Here is a 23308-nt window from a genome sequence, read left to right on the forward strand (position 1 = left end):
TAATGTCCTTTTCACCTAAACAAGGTTAAATATTACATTTCGTTCCTCTAATCCACAAGTACCAACGGGAACTCTGTCTTGGTCAAGTTAATGGCTGGACCCTCAAGGAGCTTAGAACCCAGTAGGAGGCCAAAGTCCCCGTCCCCACCACACGCAGAAGGGGTATGTGTCCCGGAGAAGACGCACACCCACTCAGGGAGCAGGGTTAGAGCCTGCTTCCACTTAATGATGCTACGAAAGAATAAGTCAGGGTGTCGTGAGGGGTACAAGGTCCTGCACGGACCACGAAGGGCTTCCTGACACTCCTCACAACACACCAGAGCTCAGCAAAACCAACACACATGTAAGAACAAAAGCTGGGCTGCTTACCACTTACTCTAGCTCTCTGATTTGGAGAGGTTACCTACTGTTTTGTTCCAACTTAATCCATATCCAAAAAAGAAAAGCCATAGCAACCAATTTTCCAAAATTACAACAGAAACTCTCTTATGAAACTTATTTAACAACAACTAAAGGTACATCTCAGCAGCTGCATTAAACACATAGATTGCTACCTTTAAGGATAAATGGGACAGGTTAGCCCAACCTTCACTCCCCCTGCAGAAAAGATGGAGTCTCATCACAGACCACCTTTCGTGAGCATCCGCCAAGGACGTGGCTCACCTGGGACTGCAGTTTCGGGGGACCTTTCCCTTCTCTGCCAACCAAAGGACTGGACGCAGCTGCAAGTTCTGTGGCTCAGAAAGTGGCCTTCTCCTCGTGGTTTACCTTTGGTCTGTGACTGACACCTCAAAATAGAGGAATTGCCGAGACTAGAGCTGTCACTGAGTGGAACAGAGTTTTGAGCAAAGGACTGGCAGAGCCTCACTGGTGTTTCTAAAGGTCACTCTGGCTGCCGCGCAGGGCTTGGATGGTGGCCAGGGCAGGCCTGGCAGGGAGGGGGCCGTGGAGGTGGGAAGAGGGGTCAGATTCTAGAAAAGATGTTAAAAATAGAGTCATAATGATTTTCTGATACATCGAACGTAGGGCGCATAAGAAAAACGAGTCATACATGACTTGAAGGTTTTTGGCCTAAGTCACTGGAAAGATGGACCTGCCACCTACTGACAGGAGGAGGTGCAGTGGAGCAGACACAGGGGCAAGGCGGGGACCAGGAGCCCATGAAACCTATGAGACATCCAGCTGGAAAAGTGGATGGAGGAGGCAGCCGGTGTTCACAGTGAAGCTTGGGCCAGAGGTCTGGGCTGGAGACGGAAACTCAGGAGCTACCAGTATATCATAACACTAGACTCCCTCCCTGAGAAGCAGCACAGGACTCCTGACACTGACCAGAGAATCTCCTTAAAGGGAGAATTCTCGCTGCAGTGGGGAAGGCCCTTCTTGGGCAGAGGGAACCCTTCTCACTTCTCTGCGGGGCATCCACTCAGCCTGACCTAATTTGAGGCATCGTACAGAGCTGCTGGGCCAGCACCAAACAGGAGACAGAGAAAGGGGGCTGCTCTTCCTGTGCTGAGCGTGAAGGTCACTTTCCAGTGCCAAAATGATGGACAGGGAGAATCAGAGCGGAGAAAATCCAGCCCAACACAGTCCAGAAGAGCAGCCTGGGCGAGCCTTTAGTACACCGTGTGCAGGGGAGCCTCATCTATTTCAGGGGCTCCCGCTTCCCCTAGATCCTGGGCGCCTCGTCTTCACAGATAACATGCCAACAATGGGTCCATTCTACAATTTCACGAAGGCAAGCGGGGGGCAGGGAGCAATGAAGACAAACTCATTTTCAGCCAAATCCGTACTCATAAGCGAAAGAGCATACAAACAGATTTACAGTATTTCCTGTCCCAACATTAACTTTCTGTGGGAAACAAACGGCCTCAGCAGCCTCCGCTGTTCGCAGGTGACTGAAAAGCAGCCACCTCTGGGACAGTCCTGTCAAGTCAGCCCTGAGGGGGACAGCGAACATCTAGCTCACGACTCACACTTGAACCACGCTTAGAGCCGTCAAAACATACTTGTCCACAGGCAGCCCCGGGCCTGGTGGACTCCGTGTCTCTGGAGGGACGGACATCTATGGAGCATGGATGACTCTCACACTCACTGACCTGCTCTCTCTGAGGAGGAAAACGGGCTGCCGAGTGCTAAGAGAAGAAGGAACAGGGAGGAGCACCCAGCGACGACGGAGAGCTGCTCCCAACTCCTCACTGGCCGTCTCACATGAGGACACTCCTCCCTGTGAGGAGGGAGCCACCACCCACCCATTCCTCTCATCTGGAGATGGAGAGATTTTGAGAAAATAAAGCAATTTTACAAAAGGCACCACATGAACAGTCCACATCTTGTTTTAAGTCTTTATCAAGGATTTGTTCTGCTGGGAAACATTTCCAAAAAGGAACGTTTTGTCTCAGTTGCTGTGGCAGCAGTCCCTCCGTGGGAGCAGCTAGGACAGTGTCAGGATGCTCTCGCCGGCTTCCACGGCTTTCAAAATATTTGTGTTGCTACAATGCTCATTTGCCAGTATAAGTGACTTAATACACTTTGTACTCATCTGGGTGTATTTATACAACCATGAGTCCAGAAAACTTTATAGAAGTTGGCGTAAATATGCTGCAAGGAGAAACCAGAAGTCTGTCTGCCTCTCTCACTGTACAGTTACACCCTATTTGCAAAGTTTGGTACAAATTAGTCTTTACTTTCACAAGTCGAAGGTAAATCTAATCAGTAACTTTATGAGGCACATAGAGAGATCAAATTTAAATAACACCACTACATACTTGTGAGAAAAAGTCCAGCATCTTACATAAGTCATTTAATCCTCAATATTTTATCAGGTAGATTCTATTTTCACATCTAAGGAGATCTTTACTCAAGTTGATATTATTAATGGACAGAACTGGGATTTATTGAACCTTCTTCACTAACCTGTCAATTACTTTTGTTACTGGGATCACGATTAGCAGAGAAACCCTTTAAAAGGTCTCTGGCTGGGGTCACCCCGTGGCCGAGTGGTTAAGTTCGTGTGCTCTGCTTTGGTGGCCCAGGGTTTCACTGGTTCGGATCCTGGGCGTGGACATGGCACCGTTCATCAGGCCATGCTGAGGCAGCGTCCCACACAGCAGAGCCAGAAGGACCTATAACTACAATATACAACTATGTACTGGGGGCTTTAGGGAGGAGAAGCAGAAGAAGAAGAAGTTGGCAACAGATATTAGCTCAGGTGCCAATCTTAAAAAAAAAAAAGTCTCTGGCTTTCCTTTGTTCTCAAAGTCAATTTTGGGGAAAGAAGAACCCCAAAAAGTGGACAGGAAAGCAGCTGGCGGTCTTGGGTGCAGAAGAGACCCAGGAGCCTCAGAGACGGAAGGCTTTGCTGGAGGTGGGTGGCGCCCGGCCCATGGCGGGCGCCCATCAATATCTGATGAATAAACGCTTACCAACAAAATTCCATCAAAACATTTTGTTCAGATCTGATGAACTCCAGAAGTAGATCATAATATCAACAAATTTTGGATGAATATAGATATATAAATTGGCCAGCTTGGGAAAATATTGGCCTTTTTTGCATAAAACTGGATATTCTGTTAACGGCAACACTTTTGCAGGGAAAAAGAAGGAACTAGAGCTTCCCCTGTCCTCTTAAAATTAGGAAAGGGTCTGGATCCAAATGTGCAGGATGTGGCTGAGGAAGAAGAGATGGAGTCCCACTGGGGCCAGGTGCTCCCACACGCTTCCTTTTCTTTTGCCAGGCCACTCACGGAGCTGCCACCGAGGGGTTTCTGAGGCCCCTTTTCACCTGCTGGGGCACCTTTTCTGCTTGAAAACAGAAAGGTCAGGACCCTCAACTTGTGGTGTCAGTTTTCCCAGTGGACCTTCTGCCAACTCTGGAATCTCCTGGGCCCTGCCTCTCTCTGGAAGCTGCCTTCAACACCTGGGTGCCCCAGGCCTGCCCTAAGGACCCCCTCGGAAGTCACAACCTGTCCCTCCCTCACGCCTACTCCGAACACAGGCTCGCTTGGAGAGCAGAGGCATCTGTCACCACTTTCCCTGTGAAAGTTCAGTAATGAGAGCTCACAGTTTCACTCAGTAAAGGAAACAAGAGAGAACACGTGTCTCCTGTGGTCATCAAAGGAGAGGTTCTCCCTTTTGTTTTCAAATGCTGTCTTGAAAAATTTCTCAAGAACAGACAGGTAACATATAATCTGACCTTTGAAAACCATTCTCCGCTTAAATATAAATCACTTCAATGATATTTCAATTCATGGTTCCCAAAGCTCACTTTCAGTTTTAAGAAGATGTTCCAAAGAAAAAGTGGCCACTAGTGCTCACATTTCTCTCACCATCACAACCACCCGCCCTGCAAGTTAACCCGAGCTCAAGTTGGCATGGTCTTCCGGCTCAACGGCTCTCCATTAGCCACATTCTGACAGCAACAATAAAAATTCTAAACCCACTCCGGGCCAACAGAGCCCAGGGAATGTCACGTAACCAGCAGACGGAGGATGAACACTGCCAGGGTCGTACCACGTAGGCTGTCATTATATTGCCTGTCGAAGTAAGACCTCTTAATTTCAGATCCAATTGCTATGTAGGATTTTATAAAATAACTGACATTTTTCAATTTGAGAATATCTATCTTCCCAACCAGCATCCCCAATACAAAATTTTGTCAACCTGTTCAATTGTGCAAAAGCTATTTATTGCTTAAAGACCCTTAGGTTGCTTTCAGCAGCATTTCCTTCTCATATTAAAATAGGAGAACGCCTGTGCCTGCACACCCTGTGCCAGCTGATGGTGGTGACATGACCTCCTGGTGGTGACCCGCCCTCGTCACACTGGCCACGTGCCGTCTAGTGACCCTCTCCTTCACTAACGTGTGTGCAGAGTGCTGATCACACCTCCGTGACCAGGGGGGTTCTGCCCATGCAGTGTAACACAGCTCTCCCACCATGGGCAATCAGAAAGGATAAGAGTGGGAAAGAAAAAAAACTAGAAAAGAGATGCAAAAGTCAGGAAATAAAGGAAACAAGAATACGTAAAATGGAACAAGAGGTACTAAAATGGAGAATTTAACTGAAACCTTTGTCTATGCTTTTGGTAATTCAAGTCATTTGATTCAGTTCCACAAAATACCCAGAGACCATCCTTGATGGAGCACGCCCCAAACACCAGCAGGCCCCGATCCGCGAGCCGTGGCCCAAGCTGTGCCCACTGCTCCTTCATCCCTTAAGGATTGTATCTCCACGTCACACTGCGAACTCCAGTCAGCATGCTGGCCTGGCTTCAACCGCAACATACTTAAAGCAAGATTTTGGTTGGTAGTTGAAGGAAGGAAGAGAACTAGAAAGCAAGACAAAGTTTTGAAGGGGAAGACAAGGGAAATAAAAGGTTAGCTTTGGTTATTAAATTTCAAGGGCTTTTCCCACCAGTCTAAAAACTGCACGATACCACCAGTGTGTTTATCAAAAATGCTACTTTACATTGCAGATTGAGCAAACGTAAATTCCCCTTGGTAGCTGTAGGTTACAGACTAACAATGATTTGAAATTTTTAAATGAAAGGAGGGAAAGAATAGGAAGACAATGCAGGAGAGTTCTAACAGCCGCTGCCAATTTCAGTAAAACTCAAAATCTGAACCTATGACAGTAAAATGTCCAGATTCACAGAGATGCAACATTCTCGGGGTCACTTTGCATTTTGATTGTTAAAGTCTTTTAAAATGATGCTCAGAACCAAATAGTAAAATAGCATAAACTTAGTTCAACACTTGACAGTTTATCACTGGATTTAAGAAGGGGTGGGAACCTTCCAGAGCAAATGGTTTGCTTGCTGGCTAACTTGAAAAATGCACTTGTTTCAGCACAGAAATAACAAATCTGTTTCTGATTCCAGACATTATTTTCCAAATGCTGCCAAGAAAAGAATCTAAGGAATTCTTTTACATACACAACATACAAGAGACAACTGGAGAGAGGGTGCGATCTGCTCCAGGGGCGCAAGGAGAAGGAGAGAGGGGAGCTGCCCTCTCGGGAGTAGAAGCACATGCCTGAGATAGCTCATAGTTGTAATCTCCAACATAACTCTTAGCTATTATTAGACAGCCCAAAGGCTTTCCTAAATCTGTAACTTGTGAAGCAGAAAAGGATACAGAGAAGACGCAGCATGCTGAGCACGCAGGCAGCTGGGACCCACCCACTCCACAGAATTCACCACTTTCTGATCCAAGAAACTAGATTTCTAGATCTTGGACAACACATAAGAGCTGAGAAAGGGAGAGAATCTAGCCCAGCACCAAAGCCAGGTTTAAGTCCCTGGAGAGAACGCTGACCAGGTAAAACCCAGCACTGAATCCAGTAACTCAAGGCCCACAATGCTAATACTACATACAAAATATCCTTGAGCACAGAGGATGTGCGTCCCAACACTTTCCACATTAAGAGCAAGGACATTTTAAAAATAATACTGTATTTTTTAAACTCAACTATACAGAGGTATCCTGCTTTATAATTTTTTAAATTATGTAAAGATCAAGCCAATGATTCAAAAGGACGTAACTTAGCAGCATCACTTCTGTTATATTAACAAGGAAGGTCCAGCAACAGAACCCACTTTGGAGAGAAGAGTGGCAGGAGAATTTGGAAAGACTGAGTCATCAGCAGCCTGAGCTATCTCATGCAGCCGTTCGAATTTCTGGCTCACACAGAGCTGACTGCAGTGAACTGAGTTCAGTTTTGTTTTTTGTTTTTCCCCTTAGCAGGATACGCGTTCACGAAGGAAACTGGATCCTTTACAGGAAATAAAAAGGCAACATTTTCTCTTGTGTGACTGATCATAGTGGGTATTTTCAATCCTTCTACCTACCAACAAACTTGTCTTCAACTTGCATTGCCATAAATTTCAAGTGCATCATGAAAGCAACTATGCCAGACAGTCTTACAGCCCTCCATTAAACACACCTCCTACAATGCTACCCTCAAGCAGTGTGACTTTACACACGGTCCATTCTACTGGGGTAAATAGTGTCCCCCAAAAATCCACGTCCACCAGGAACCTCATAAAGTGACATTATCTGGAAATACTCTTTGCAGATGTAATGAGCTGAGATGAGGTCACACACTGGATTAGGGTGGGCCCTAAATCCAATGACCGGTGTCCTTATAAGAAAACTATGTGACACAGAGACAGAGAGACACACATGGAAGGTCTGTGAGGACAGAGGCAAAGATGCGCCATAAGCCAAGAAACCCCTGCAGCCACCAGAAACCGGAAGAGACAAGGAAGATTCTCCCCCTGAGAGACTTCAGAGGGAGCACGACCCTGCTGACACCTTGATTTTGGACTCTGGCCTCTAGAGCCACGAGGGAAGAAGCTGCTGTTCCAGCTGCCCCCTTGGGGGTAACTGTTAGAGCAGCTCCAGGAAACGCACGTGGATTTGCCTGCTAACCAGTGCCAGTTGGCAGTGCCGTGCCGGCCAGTCTGCAAGATCACTGCAGAAAAAGAGAGGAGATGTTTAAGGACCTCACAGCTGTGATATCGTGGTGGTATCACACAGCACGTGGTTCTACGTTTTACAGAATTTCTGTCTGTGATGGGTTGGAAATTAAAAGAAAGAAACAGGGGCTGGCCTGGTGGCATAGTGGTTAAGTTCACACATTCCACTTTGGCAGCCCGGGGTTCGCCGGTTCGGATCCTGGGTACGGACATGGCACAGCTCGGCAAGCCATGCTGTAGTAGGTGTTCCACATATAAAGTAGAGGAAGATGGGCATGGATGTTAGCTCAGGGCCAGTCTTCCTCAGCAAAAAGAGGAGGATAGACAGCAGTGAGCTCAGGGCTAATCTTCCTCAAAAAAAAAAAAAAGAAAAAGAAAGAAAGAAACAGCCTTCACAGTTAGAGATGCACAGTAAGATAACTGATATTTATAAAGATGAGCTGGTGTACTATAATTAAGAAGTTTGCATTCTGAATCGTCTCAGAGAAACTTAATTATGTTCCATGCCATTTTAGTGGTAAAACTATTTTATTCTCATTTTTGGATAAAGTAATCCATGAGTATAGATTGCTGTTAACCATATTATTTGATTAGCCAGAAACACACTTCCCAGACCCAGATTACACAGAGAAGGAACACACCCGTGCCTCTGCCAAGCACAGAGACCCTGCGGAACGCAACAGTATGTCCTCCCAGAGCCCGGGAGCCCAGATGCTGCTCCCACAAAAGGACGGGGGTGGAGTGAATGGATCCGAGCCACTTGGACGGCAGCAGTGGAGAGTGGCCATCACTGAGCTCCCAGAGCCGACAGCAAGGACAAAGACGACCTCTCTCTTCCAAGACGGTATTTTTCTGGCACCAAGTCGGCCAAACGCTGAGCAGACGTGACCTCAGAAAAATAGTCCCAATGGAGAAGAGGCAGCTTGGCACCCGTGGGGGGGCCGTCTGACCTGGATGTTTTCTCTCAACTGTCAGAAGACACACAGCGGGTGAATTAGCCCAGAAGAGCGGCAGTCCCCTTTCCTCCAGCGTCGATGCCATCACAACCACACTTGGCAGCCCCTCCAAGGTCAGATGCCCTAGAAACAGGCTGATCGACAAACTCACAGAAAAAGCCTCCAGAGGAAACAGCAGGAGCAACAAGCATCACGAGGAGCCCTCAGGCTCTGGCTTTAGGTGCATGCACCAAGTGGGCTTCGAAAGGGGCTGTGCATTCCCGACGGGAACACACCGCAGCCTAATGTACGCAGTTGTGATCACATGCCATTCGCTTGACTTTCTGAAATTTCCTAAGTTACTACGGAAACTAAGAGTCCATGAAATTGATGGATTCTTCAATAAATGAAATTGCTGTTATGGGAATGGGTGGAGACAGACATGTGGAAGCAGCAGAAGCCACACCCTGCACAACCCCATACCTGCATCCTATTAAAAATCCCAAACTTCAGCTCTCTTAGGTCGTAATGAGCTCAACCAACTGTTGGACGTTACTCTAGGCTGGCATCCCCCTCGCCCAATAATACTGAACTCAGGTTCTTCATAGTTACACTTTTTTTGAGACATTAATTTTTTTAAGAAACATTGTCATGAGAGCTCCTAACTCATTTCATCTAAAATTATTTTTCAGAAATATTCAAATTCCTTTCAGCCTACGGAGCTCGTTAGAAATCCACTGCCACTAGCGACTCTTTACAGTAAGAATTAACTGAATTCTTAGGGAGAGAAAAACGGGATGTTCTTTTCCTCTTACCCCCTCAATTTGATCAAATTTGTACAAACCATATAAACAAATATCCCAAACTCAAAGTTTAACATTAAAGACTGGTGGTTCTTAAGCTGTCAAATTAGGGTTAAAAGTGCAAAGGACTAGACAATCCATGTCTGCACCTCATTAATAGACTCTGAGGACAAGGGAACCATCGCAGAGCAAGAGAGCCACGGCCACTTTACGTCCAAAAACTGAAAAGCTGTCAAGAATTTCACATCAACAGAATGACACAGACTGAAAGATATGAACAAAATAATCTGCTCCAGTTCCAAGGAATCCATCCTAATTCCCCCATTCTAACAATCTCAAAGACGAACACACTCTCAAAAGCCTAAATTAATTACATTATGCAAGAGTTGGAAGAAAGAGAGAGTTGAAGGAAAAATAATTGCCTAAAAAGACAACACACCCCCCATGAATCAGGGAATCGCTGCACATACCCACCAAGTCACCATCTAGCAGCCTTAGGAAGCCCCTAGCACAGGCAGCTAGAGGGAGAAGTGCGCTCTGCAGTGGAACTGCCTTCGTCCCTGCACTGCTCGTCAGGGCTCCGGCAGCGGGACTGCCGCCCCTGCTCACCCTAACCCTGCACCCGGAGCTCCTCACGCCACTGCAAACTATTCCTACTTTTGCTAAGTTTCCTTTATTTCTAAACTTTTAACTACTTTTGTCTATGACAAAACATGCAGAGAAACATCCTTTCTGAGAGAAAATTCCACCTCCCCAGCAGGAGGTCTGTCTTCCTATTTGCAACAAAAAAGAACAATGACTTTTTCACTTTCCTACTTAGAAAACTCCCTCAAACTTGGATTTTAAGAGAACTAGCCGCATGACTTCGGCTCTGACGTTAAGTGGCAGCTTCCCTAACTGCAGAACTTCACCCCAGAGGACCCGGCGCCCCTCACCTTTCAGGCAGAACATTCTGAAGCAGTCCCACGGAGGGGCCGGGCCGTCGGCAGCCTGCAGCACTAGGTACAGCTGTCTCTGGGCCCCCCGCCTGACTCGCCGCAGAGCAGTGCCCTGATCACAGGAAGCCACTGCCCAATCCCGGCCGAGGGCCCAGTGCTGACACCTCCCTAACTCTCCTGCACTGTTTCACACCAGAATCAGCCCGGCTCATCCCGGAGCAGGAGGGGAGCCCGCGAGCTGGCGCTGTCCACACCGCCCTGCGGAACAGCTCGAGGGCAGGCCCGGGTCGTCTTCCCTCTCAGCATTTTCCACCACAGCAGACGTAGCGCCTCACGTGACCACGACACAAAAAAGAACCCACTGGATCCAGTTTAACTGTTTGCTGTTAATCACGACTACTATTCTCTGACTTCATCTTTCCTTTGCTGTCACACTGTAACTCTTTCCTGATGCGGAACAACCCACATAACACTAAAAATTATGATATGAGACTGTGCACAGCTGAGTCCACGTCCTGGGCGGACACACAGGAAGCGCTCGGTCAGCTTTATGGAAGTGCTGGCTCTCACTTGGGTGTGGGGTGAGATGAGAAGCATGTTACACTTGCACAAATTCCCATTTTTCAGATGAGGAAGCAAAGGTTAACACACTTCAGCTGGCATCAGAGAATGTGAATTTCTCTCTACTGCAGCCACAGCCAGAGCATTAAATTTCTCCCCTCTACTGGAAAACTAAATTCACTCTGGCAAGTTAGAGTTTCTTTAACGTAAATTCTTTAACACAGGTTGAAAAGCGAAAGAAGGAATTTCATTGCAGATGGGAAGAAAAACAGTCCGCAAACTCAGCCTCAAGAACACCCTGTGCTGGAGCGCTGTCTGAACCTCGAACGGCTCATGGCCATCAGACCCCGTCTCCTGGTCACAGGAAGCGGCCATTGTTCACACGGCCGGTTGTCCTGTGCAGGTCTTCCTTTCGACTCCACAGGATGCAGGAAACTGACTCAGACCTGTCTGTCTGTCTGTGTCCTGGGGTGCTCACTGCAGTCCTCGCTGCTTAGCAGGGAGTTCCTGTGGCGCCCTGGTCGGGCTTCTGCTCCTCATCCTCCAGGATCACCAGCAGTGCCTGGTTAACAAGCTCCCTACCACGAGGCAGTCACTGTACAAGCTGCCTGGTCACAAAGAAACGCAAGAGATCCCTAGCCAGAAGCTCGCTGGGTTGGAAAACACCTGTGTGGGGAACGACAAATAGAGATACCGACTCAGGACAGAATTGGGAGGACCCGTACAGCTCATCTCGACTGGCAGACCGGCTCAGAGAAGAGCTGACAGTCCAACCAACCAACAGCTGCAGCAGATCCCAGTCAAACTACCTGACTCCCCAGGTGACCCTGCCCCAATAGTTGGAGCCATCCTTGTCTACTCCTATCCGGAGTGTCTTCCACGCAGTCCATGAACTGCAAAGGTGTCCCTGAAGGTAATCTTGTCAGTTAGTTCAGCTTTTTAAGTCGCACTCAGAGAGAGAAACTCTGCACCTCAGAGAGGCTTCTGATCGTAGTCAGTACACAGGGCTTGGGGCAGCTGTGTGCCTCAGCAGCTCTCTGTGCACATGCACAGTTAAGCCTTTTCATACAGAGATGACTTCTTTGTACTCTAGAAAGAACACTGGACTGGAAGCAAGAGAGCCTGACGGCAGCTGCACCAGCTAGCCTCGAGAGCATTCATGACTGCACGTGTGGGGACTGAATCAACTGCAAGACACCATCCTCCTGGCTTGCTCCGTCAACTTCTGGCTGTGATACAGATAGATACAGATATGTACATTAATATACAAGCATTTTTTAGGTGCATGATGTCAGGAAAAGAGACAATCTTTGCCTTTTTATGGTTTAGTGCAAGAGGTGGGTAAATAACTATATCACAATGTGATACCACATAATAGAAGAACACAAAATTAACAGTGATCAATGATGGCTCCTTGCCTATTACCATTTAACTACTCTTGCTAACCAGGTTAAAACATCTATAATTTAATGAAATGGGTTGAATAGTGTCCCCGCAAAATTCCTGTCTACCCAGAACCTCGGGATGTGACCTTATTGGGAAATAGGGTCTTTGCAGAGGTACTGAACGTAAGAATGGTGACGAGATGTCGTCGGATTAGGATGGTGTGAGGGACAACAGAGTGTCCTCAAAGGAGACAGGAAAGGACGCCCAGAGACAGAGGAGCTGGGTGAAGACGGGGTGGAGGCTGAGCCACGTGGCCACGAGGCAGGGACGCCTGGAGCTGCCAGAAGCTGGAAGAGCAGGAAAGACCCATCCCCAGAGCCTTGGGAGGGACTGTGGCCCAGCTGACAGCTTGATTCCAGACTCTGGCCTCCTGAACCTTGAGAGAGTAAATTTCTGTTGTTTTAAGCTGCCCCATTTGTGGGAATTTGTTACAGCAGCCTAGGAAACCAACACATTTAACATTTAGCAGTAACAACTGTGGGAGAAGGGGCATGATTTTTTTTCTTTTTAAACTAACTTCGATTTATGATTATATGGGCTTAAAACCTATTTTTTCAATACTGCTATACTTACTGTTTACTGAAAAAAAAACCTTACTATAAGTATAGCACTCCTAAACAGAGCAAATACCATCTTCTATTAAACTAGTGAAACCAGAGGCATCTCCGTCTGAGAAGTTCACAGCACTGAGCTCAAGCAGTGGAGATGGGACAGGCCCTTATTACTATCAAATAAGCACCATTGTTTTTAAAGCCCTTGTTTCACCATCAAACAACTGTGAATATGTTTGAGAAATAAAACATGAAAAGGCACACTGTTCAAACTAGGGAAAAAAAATAAGAACTATCCATTAAAATTATTATTATCTGCCACCACAGCTCACAGCTGCTGAGGTTGGGAAACAAACCCACAGCAGCCGGGTGAGGGCAGCGAGCCTGCGGCGTGCGCGCTTGAGCCTCAGCCGCTGGACAGGACGCAGGTCCTGCCTTTGCCAACCATGACCTTAGGGCGGCTACGTGTCTCTCTTGTAGGGTTAAAACACCCAGCACCACCTGAAGTTTAGCATGACAACCGCGGCCGGAGGGAGGGGGAGCCGCACACAGCCCCAAACCCGCAGACACTTGTGTCTCCCAAGCCACTCCCATGCTAAGAAACTTGTGTGCTAAAAAAATGTTTTGGTTTCAATAAAATAGGGACGATATGGGTAAATTAGGAATTAATTTGCATAATGCACAGAATTTGAGAGTCCAATTTGAGGACTCAAATTTTCTACTTTGTTCCTGGTAAAACACAAAACAAAATCATTTAAGAAACGCCAGCAAACCCTGTGTTTTCCCTGGGCAGCCTCACCCTCCTCTCACCAAAAAGTCAGGCAAAGATGGAAAGCCCCAACCTCCCCAGCCGAGGGTGGTTTGCACCAACTGGAAGAGAATCCACGGACGAGGCTGTTTCCACACCTGCAGCTCTCAGCACGCAGCCCAGCGCCGCTGAGGCAGAGGAGACGGGAGACTCACTCCCAGTCACACCCCTACCCTGCCTAGGGGAAGCCGGTCTCCAGGCCCGTCTGAGGAGACCAGGGAAGCCAGTCCCCAAATGAGAAGCCACTCGGGGTGAAGGCTGAATGGACTGCGACCTTCCTGCCTGGCGCCTTCTGAACATCTGAGGTTGGAGAATCTTCCAGTTTTCACCAATATTCTAAATTCTCAGAAAAAAGAGAGGCTCAGCCTGGGCTTTTCTAAGTATTTATTACTACCACGGGCCTCAGAGAAAGAAGGAAAAGGAACAGCTTCCCCTGGCCAGATTAAACTGGTCCTGGTCTGAGTGCCGTCTGCCCCTGAGGCAGCGTCAGCTTGGCACAGTGCCACCTGGAATGCGGTCTCTGTACTGGACACTGCCTGCTCCTGTGGCCACCTGAGCCCGTCTTCAGCTGGGCTCCTCCGCCCTCTGGAGCAAGGGCTGACCTACCTGAACCGGAGGTCACTTCACCCCTCAGGAGCCCCCTGCTTGTTAAGCAGGTTACATTGTGCTGGGCACACTGGCCACGGAGCTCCAGGCAGCCAGCCAGGACTCCTGGGTGTTCCAGGCTCTGGCCTTAGGGGGCCTCATGCCCGGTCACTTGGTTTCCTCCTGGAATCATGGGAGTTCTGCTCTAAGTGGTCATTTTTAGAGCCAGTTCTGAGGGTTATTCCCATTTTTTTTCTTCGCAGCCAAACCTGGACTCCTGGATGCCACCATCAAGAAGACAGCCCTCGTTTAGGCCTAACCACAGGCTCTGTTACCCCACCCACCACAGCCTCGTTCTCCCAATGCCCATATGAGCCAGTTCTTTTGTGAACTCTTGGGCGCTCCGCCTCCACTATCCAGGGGATGCAGTAGCAGGTTTCCCCGTCGACCTGTGTGCTCTTGGCTTCCATTGTCTCACAGCTTCTCCTGATCCGGCTCAGACGCCACGCTGCCTCCACTCTGTTGCTGTCCACGATCCAGTCTATGGCTCCTTGGGAGCATGGTCTCCTCACGAGCAGCTGCAGGAAGGCGTCTTCACGTTGCCATCCTGCACATTCACCCTGCCCAGCGGCAGCCGCATAGGTGGTGCCAATGGCTGGGATGCTTCATCGAGCTACAACATTCCCTCATATCTTTGCAGTATTTTATTTTTTATAAGTCTGACCTCTTAACCCATCTTCACACCTACTACGTCTTTCCAAAAGATCTCCAAGGGCTCCATTCTCTTCCTTAGGAAAAAAATCACGTTTCTACTTATGCAAAAAACATGAGGTCAGAATAAATCCCAAACTCTCATGTGCAGCAAAGGCCCTTCTGGACTTGGATTCAGTTCTTTTCCAGAAATTTTCTGACCATATCCCTTTAACAGCCCCGTTGGTGGGCTTTGTGACATATTCCATCTGGCTTCATACCCCCACTCTCCCTAATCAGGCTATTATTTCCCTTGTCTGGAATGAGCCCCCGCCCCAATGCCTGCTGTTTACTTCCCTAAGTCTGCTCTGACCATGCTCCTCTCCCCAGAAGTCTCCCTCCTTGTGCCGTAGCACTCTTTATGCAGTTCCCACAGTGTCACAATTCTGTCCGCCCACCCAAAATGAGAGTCCCTCAAAGTGGGGACATGCTCATTCACACTTAATGTCCTGAGCCCTGTGGGGTGCCTGGAACGTAAGAGATGACCAGTGTAGCATAAACTAGAATTATCACCCCTTCAGTATTTCACCCAAGAGCAAACAGTTAATGGCAAGTGTATAAAACCTAGATAAGGTATCCATCCAATAGCATAATGCTTCCAATGAAAAGTCATAAAAATATTTAACATATTCCTTAAAATTAAACAGATACTATTTTCCCTGTAAACAACTGTACTGAAACTCATTATTAAATAAGTTACTGGTCATTAATACAGCCATGTGCTGCATAATGATGCTGTGGTCAAGGATGGACAGCAAATACGATGATGGTCCCACAAGATGAAGACCGTAGAGCCATCGGGGTTTGTGCAAGGATACCGTGATGTTCACTCCATGACGACATCAACTAACCACACATCCAACACATGTCCCGTCATTAAGCAATGCATGGTGGAATTTTTATAAATCATCATTTCTCTAAAGATTAATGGCGTATGGCAATATTACATACAAATATTGAATCACTATGTTGTATACTTGAAACTGTACATAATGTTATATGTCAACTATGTATCAATAAAAAACATCATTAAAAAAAGATTAATAGTCTAAAGGGACCTCATTTTGAAACGCACAAACATAAATACCATTCTCTCTGAGGCAAGTTTTCCAGAGCAAACTTGGAAAGCAGTTCTTCCTACTCTCATCCACCCTAAACTAAATGTTTGAAGGATGATGGGAGCGGAAGTGGAAAAGGAAAAAAAATGAATTTTTCTGTTAGTATCCATACAAGAATGTTGAAGTCAGCTGGAGGCAGGACACCAAAAGATGCCATAACGATGACCCCAAATCCCCTTTCTTAGTGATCTGATGATGAAATGTATTCTAGGAGAAAAACAAAGCTACTAGAGTCTAAATTTCGTTCCATTACAGCTCTGCCACTGTGACCATGCCTCATGCAGCACATGGTACCCTGGAGAGTCTGAGTTAACGCACATCAGATAACCTCCTGTCCTGTCGTGCTGTGGGTTTCACCAACGTGCTCCTGGAGAGGCCGACTCCTGAAACACACAGATCAATGGCAACTGTCCCCCAAAAGCAGCTAACCTAAAACAAAGAGGTCATTTTCTCATCAACATCCGAGTAATCCAAGGAAGTTAAAACCTTCAACTGCAGAAACAGGTGCAGCTCTTCTGCCCACAGAATCACCGTCCTTAGTCGATCTAAAGAGAAGTCGGGCCACAAATCAAAATGACTCATGTACCAGCCAACCAGGAGGAACAAAGTTCTGCCGCAACTTACTTGTCTATAAACATCAGCCCATAACCAGCGAGAGTGACTGGACCATAATGGCTTCTAATCACCAAGCAGAAAGATGAAAATTAGAAAGAAGACACACCAAGTTAAAGCGCCCGGCTCCTGGCGAGTCTGTACAGATGACTGAGTACATCACTCCAACATTTAAGTTACTTAAGACTTACAAACTTGAAGCACTGTATTTTGAAGTCAACTATATATTTGAAAAACTCACAACTCTATAAAGAACTAGAGGATTTCCATAAAAAGGCAGTTTTTTCCTGAAATCCCCACGTTCTCCAGCTTTTGACCCACTTTAACCTTGGTGACAGCGCTTCAAGGAAGGAGCCAACCATTTCCCTCTCAACCGCCAAGTCTGAGGGCCAGGCAGTGTGAAACGCCAGGAACCGCGAGTTATTTCAGGCCCCATAGGACTCACAACAATAAAGGTCTGAGGAAACCACAGCATTTAGGCTCCTTCAGTCTTTTTCCCTGTCCTGGAGTTTAAAAATAAGCCAGAAAATAACTCTCCAAATTGTCAGACCGACTTCAGGGCGGTGATGTGCCTTGGTGCCTGACAATCACAGGGTTACACGACCCACATGGAACAGAGCATCCCACAGAAACAGCTCTTCTCTGATCTTCCCTTGGGATTGTGCCAAACAGCTGAGACTTTTCCCTTTCCTTTTTTTATTCTTTTAAAATTTTTGGTGAGGAAGATTCACCCTGAGCTAACATCTGTTGCCAATTCTCTTACTTTTCTGCTTGAGGGAGACCAGCCCTGAGCCAACAAGTGTGCCAGTCTTCCTCTATTTTTCTGTATATGGGATGCCTCCACAGTGTGGATGATGAGTGGAGTAGGTCCACACCCGGGATCCGAACCCGTGAACCTGTGCCACCGAAGCTGAGCACACGGAGTCTTACCCACTTGGCTGTGGGGCCGGCCCCCCTTTGTTTTGTTTGACCTCTTCCTCCCTCCTCTCTCTCCAGGTCTCCCTCTCCATCCTTGCTTAACATGAGTCAGGTTAGGTTCTAACAGACGTCACCTACAAATCTGTCGAAGGTAACGCCTGGTATTTACTTTGTGTCCTATTTTTACTCAAAGCATCTCTGCAAATTCAGCTATTAATGATAATAAATCTACTGCCCCTCCGGAGCAAAACAGTTCTGTGTCACAAAAGAACACTAAGTGTAAGGTTTTACCAGGCCGTCCCGTCCTCTGGGGCAAGTGTGCTTCTGGCCTCTGTTAAGTCATTTGCTGTCTCTAAGGACTTCAGTTTGCACAGAAGAAGGGCTGCAGCCTGGGGCCCTTGGGATGGTTTTCTGCTTGGGGTTTTTTTTTTGGTTTTGGTTTTTTCCTTCAATTCTTTGAAAGCTGAATGAGTTTTCCTTTTGTAAGTGGAATAAAAGTGAGAGCCGAGAGCCCGTTGCCGGGCTGTGGTGTCCCTCCTCTGCCTTTGCTGTCATGAGGAAGCTGCTTGCCTTCAGCACATCTGTTTAAAACCTTGCATGTGACAGAGCAAATGAAAAGCTTCCAAAACCTGCTCTGTGGGGTCAGGAAAGGAATCTGTCACTTGACCTTCACAGGGCAGTCAGGAATGTCAAAATTAAATAGAAAGAAACACAATCTCAGCACCATTTCACAGAGGAGAACGGGATGTGAGGGCGTAGCTAACCGGCCACCGTCCCTTGTCTTAGCCAACACTCCCACCACCTGTCAAACAAGGGACCAGACAGGTTCCCTCCGAGCCTCCTTCCAGTCCTAACAAGCCAGCTTTGTTTCGTTAGGGAAATTCTGCCTGGATCCCTTCACAACTCCAAGTTAGGCACTACAAACAAATATTTACTAAAATGCTCTCAAATAGTACTGAGAGAAGAAAACACATGGCCATTGTACGTGGTCATTGTGCCTGGCTGTTGTACGTGGCCATTGTATGTGGCCATTGTACGTGGCCACTGCCTCAGTAAGCTCTCTCCAAATAACGCTGCTCTAATTAGGTGTCCACAGAACAGTCACACTTTGAAATTTTACTTCATCCACAAAGAAAAACAATCTTTACAATTGTCCTTATCTCTGAGACTTTACAACCAAAACACAGAGTAACTATTTAGGCATCAAAAGCTTTGACACCAGGAGTGAGCATCTTTTACCAATTCTCTTGTGTTTGGAGAATGAGAGAAAGGATAACAGTGCTTTTTGAAATTGTTACTTTTCTCTGAGCCTCACTTCTTGAGTCACAGAAAAAAATTTTTTAAATCTCTACTTTCAATGTATTCAAATTGCATCCTAACATTTTTCAGCTCTCCCTTGTGTAAATCAAAGTATTCACTAAGAACAACTGTGGGTCTAGGATGCAGACGGGGATTGTGGCATTTCGACAGAGACTAATAGAAGGTCATGTTGATTCTGAGTATTGGGATATGGGGTTTATCAAGGAATTCATTCAGGAAAAGGTAGAGAGTCAAATCAGATTTTTCAGTTGCACTTTATATAATTCCCATTTGTGTTAATGAGGATCAAATGTCACTTAAAGTGTTTGGCTAGAAATGTCTAGTGGAATAGAAGTGGATTCAGATAACAGAAATATGTCTTACCTTCACTATTTTTTGACTTTTTAATAAGCAGATGATGTAAAGAAAGATATGAAACCGAAGACATGAGGAGGCAATTTCAACCATATGAAAAACAAGAAAATATATTTGGTGTCCAAATATCAGATGGAGAGGGAAGAGAGGAGAGGAGAGCACAAGGGAGAGCTCAGTATGTCATTAGAGAAAGTGCTTATTGGGGAAACCAAAGCTTAAAGGCTGTGCTTCCTCACTAAGTGAAACAACACAGAAATCCTGCTTGAAAACTCAGAGTGATTTTACAGAAGTGTTTAAACTTTAACATTTACAAAAAGAATTGCGATGCCCAAATATAGTCACAGTTCCATAACATTAATGCAAGCATGTCCTTTAATCAACTGTACTAAACAGTGAAGCCAACAGCAGATACAGAGGTAAAAACAGTTACACATCACAGGAACATCCCACTTATCAAGAGATCACTTTTCTGACAAACTCAGCCACTCAAAGTACTGCCGAGAAGCAAGAAGCCAGCGTGGTCTCTGACCAGACAGCCTCCTCACAGGACTGTGGCTCAGGGTCTCATTATAATATTTCAGTCAAGACCATTGTAACCACATGGATTGTCAGAAGCACCAAAGCAGAGCATGGTGGGGACAAGAGGCAGAAAAACCACACAGGTGGAAAGAGGAAGCTCACAGCCTTCGGGCAGAAGTGGAACCAGAAGCAGGCAGCCAGCTGGGCTTCCCACCAAAGCAAGGATCCTTAGGGACCTCAATGCACCCAGGGCATCACTGTGTTCTTACAAGGTTCAACCCTATTCACGGTGATGCCAAGGCATCAAAACCAGGGCCACCTGTGCTCTGAGGATTGAGCAGAGATGGTGCACAGTGTCATAGAAAGAGTGTGGGACTAAGTCACAAGAAGTGGATTCAAATGCAGTCCACACCATTATCATCTAGATGGCTTCAGGCAACTCAGTCTTTCAGGTACTGCTCTCTCACCACAAAAGAGGGCAAAGCTGTCGCAGCAGTGACCTGAGGCCACACGTGTGAGTCCTGGGTTGACCCTGACCTGCAAACAGATCCTATCTGCAGAGTCTGCTTCAGAAAGATGTTCATAAAAAAATACTCAATAGTTTTAGTACCCTGAAAGGTGAATGAGGCAGCTTCTGTCATCCAGACATACAAATAAATAAAGGCACAACCCTCTACCCTTCTTGAAGCTAACGTGTGGCCCATATTACCACAATATAGAGAAGCATCTCTAACAATCTTCAGTGTTTCACAGTAACTTTATGTTTCAGAGAAAATGTAGCTTTTCTTCCAGTTCAGATATAGGGTCTCTGAGACACAGGCTAGAGTCCAACAACTTGAACATGCAGTTAAATGGACTGAATTTCTCCACTAATTTTCTTCCCATGGGGGATGGACAGTGGGTCAGAGAGCACGACAGAACTCTCCAGAAGAGGGGTGTTGCTGCTTGCGGGCTCTCCACTGTGTGCCCACAGGGGATGAGGGTCACACTGGAAGTGGCTCCTACCCTGCTGACATTCAAGCATGTCCCCTGAGGAAACCCAGACGGGAACTCAGAAGAAACACTCAGGTGCTCATGGCGGTCAGTCGGTTCTCAGACCAGATGACTCTTGAGATGCACCACTAACGCGCAGTGTCTCCAGACACTTCTGGCGTCCAGGGCTTTCTACAATGCAGATGCACGGGGCACGACCTGCAGCAACTCCACCAAAGCTACCCGGTATACAGCATGACAAACCTACTCAAAGGAGGGAGGCCCACTGCAAACTGAAGGCCGTGAGCTAAAAGGCAGCCATAAAGCCACTTCAGCAGGTCAGACTCACATGTTCTGTCTAGTAAAACAGACTAGCATAAAACAGAACAGGGGCCGGCCCCAAGCCTTAGTGGTTAAGTTCGGCACACTCTGCTTCAGCGGCCCAGGTTCGGTTCCTGGATGTGGACCTATACCACTTGTCAGTGGCCATGCTGTGGAAGTGACCCACACACAAAATAGAGAAAGATTGGCACAGATGCTAGCTCAGGGAGAATCTTCCTCACCAAAAAGAAAACAAAAAAAGAAGAGGAAAACAGAGAGTATTACAAGTAGACATGCAGTAAAGGTGAGAAGTTTCACAGAGTTCTTGTTTCATTTTACAAACATGCAGATGCATGTATATGTCTACATGTACATATGTATGTGTACTGTATATGCAATGTGTATATGTAAATGCATGTGTGCATGTATGTGTGTGTATATATGTATATGCATATGTGTGTGCATGTGTGCATGTATGCGTGTGTATATATGTATATGCAATGTGTATATGTAAATGCATGTGTGCATGTATGCGTGTATATATGTATATGCATATGTGTGTGCATGTGTGCACGTATGCGTGTGTATATATGTATATGTGTGTGTGCATGTGTGCATGTATGCGTGTGCATATGTATATGTGTGTGTGCATGTGTGCATGTATGTGTGTGTATATGTATATGCATATGTGTGTGCATGTGTGCATGTATGCGTGTGTATATGTATATGCAATGTGTATATGTAAATGCATGTGTGTATGTATGCGTGTGTATATATATGTATATGTATATGTGTGTGTGCATGTGTGCATGTATGCGTGTGTATATATGTATATGCATGTGTGTGCATGTGTGCATGTATGCGTGTGTATATGTGTATGCATGTGTGTGTGCATGTGTGCATGTATGCGTGTGTATATGTATATGTGTGTGTGTGTGCATGTATGTGTGTGTATATGTATATGCATATGTGTGTGCATGTGTGCATGTATGCGTGTGTATATGTATATGCAATGTGTATATGTAAATGCATGTGTGTATGTATGCGTGTGTATATATATGTATATGTATATGTGTGTGTGCATGTGTGCATGTATGCGTGTGTATATATGTATATGCATGTGTGTGCATGTGTGCATGTATGCGTGTGTATATGTGTATGCATGTGTGTGTGCATGTATGCATGTATGCGTGTGTATATGTATATGTGTGTGTGTGTGTGCATGTGTGCATGTATGCGTGTGTATATATGTATATGCATGTGTGTGTGCATGTGTGCATGTATGTGTGTATATATGTATATGTATATGTGTGTGCATGTGTGTATGTATGCGTGTGTATATGTATATGTGTGTGTGCATGTGTGCATGTATGCGTGTGTATATGTATATGCATGTGTGTGTGCATGTGTGTATGTATGTGTGTGTATATATATGTATATGTATATGTGTGTGTGCATGTGTGCATGTATGCGTGTGTATATGTATATGCATGTGTGTGTGCATGTGTGCATGTATGCGTGTGTATATGTATATGCATGTGTGTGTGTATGTGTGCATGTATGCGTGTGTATATGTATATGCATATGTGTGTGCATGTGTGCATGTATGCGTGTGTATATGTATATGCATGTGTGTGTGCATGTGTGCATGTATGCGTGTGTATATGTATATGCATGTGTGTGTGTATGTGTGCATGTATGCGTGTGTATATGTATATGCATATGTGTGTGCATGTGTGCATGTATGCGTGTGTATATGTATATGCATGTGTGTGCATGTGTGCATGTATGCGTGTATATATGTATATGCATGTGTGTGTGTGCATGTGTGCATGTATGTGTGTATATATATGTATATGTGTGTGTGCATGTGTGCATGTATGCGTGTGTATATATGTATATGCATGTGTGTGCATGTGTGCATGTATGCGTGTGTATATGTATATGCATATGTGTGCATGTATGTGTGTATATATGTATATGCATATGTGTGTGTGCATGTGTGCATGTATGCGTGTATATATGTATATGCATGTGTGTGTGCATGTGTGCATGTATGCGTGTGTATATGTATATGTGTGTGTGCATGTGTGCATGTATGCGTGTGTATATGTATATGCATGTGTGTGCATGTGTGCATGTATGCGTGTGTATATGTATATGCATATGTGTGTGTGTATACACACTGTGTGAACTAGGACCTAACATAAAGTGTACTTATTACTTCTGGAAACAGGCAAAACTTTTAAAAATCACTGATTTAAAAAAGCAACAATAATCAAATCTACAGGGTACTGAAAAAGCCAAAACATCCAGACCAC

General features: G+C 46.0%; 1 protein-coding gene across 3 annotated transcripts in view; it reads right to left on the minus strand.

Moving 5' to 3' along the window:
• NHSL1 (NHS like 1) overlaps window positions 1–23308 on the minus strand; it is a 125516-nt gene that overhangs the window by 91138 nt on the left and 11070 nt on the right. The window contains exon 1 of one of the 3 annotated variants that reach the window (XM_070496331.1): window positions 10150–10579. The exons of the other annotated variants lie outside the window; for them this stretch is intronic. Coding sequence (XP_070352432.1) covers window positions 10150–10165 — 16 coding nt within the window. The 5' untranslated portion in view covers window positions 10166–10579. Of the gene's footprint in view, window positions 1–10149; window positions 10580–23308 lie in introns of those variants that run through there. 3 annotated transcript variants of the gene reach the window in all.

Source organism: Equus asinus, chromosome 24, assembly GCF_041296235.1.
Source record: "Equus asinus isolate D_3611 breed Donkey chromosome 24, EquAss-T2T_v2, whole genome shotgun sequence".
Classification (NCBI taxonomy): Eukaryota; Metazoa; Chordata; class Mammalia; order Perissodactyla; family Equidae; genus Equus; species Equus asinus.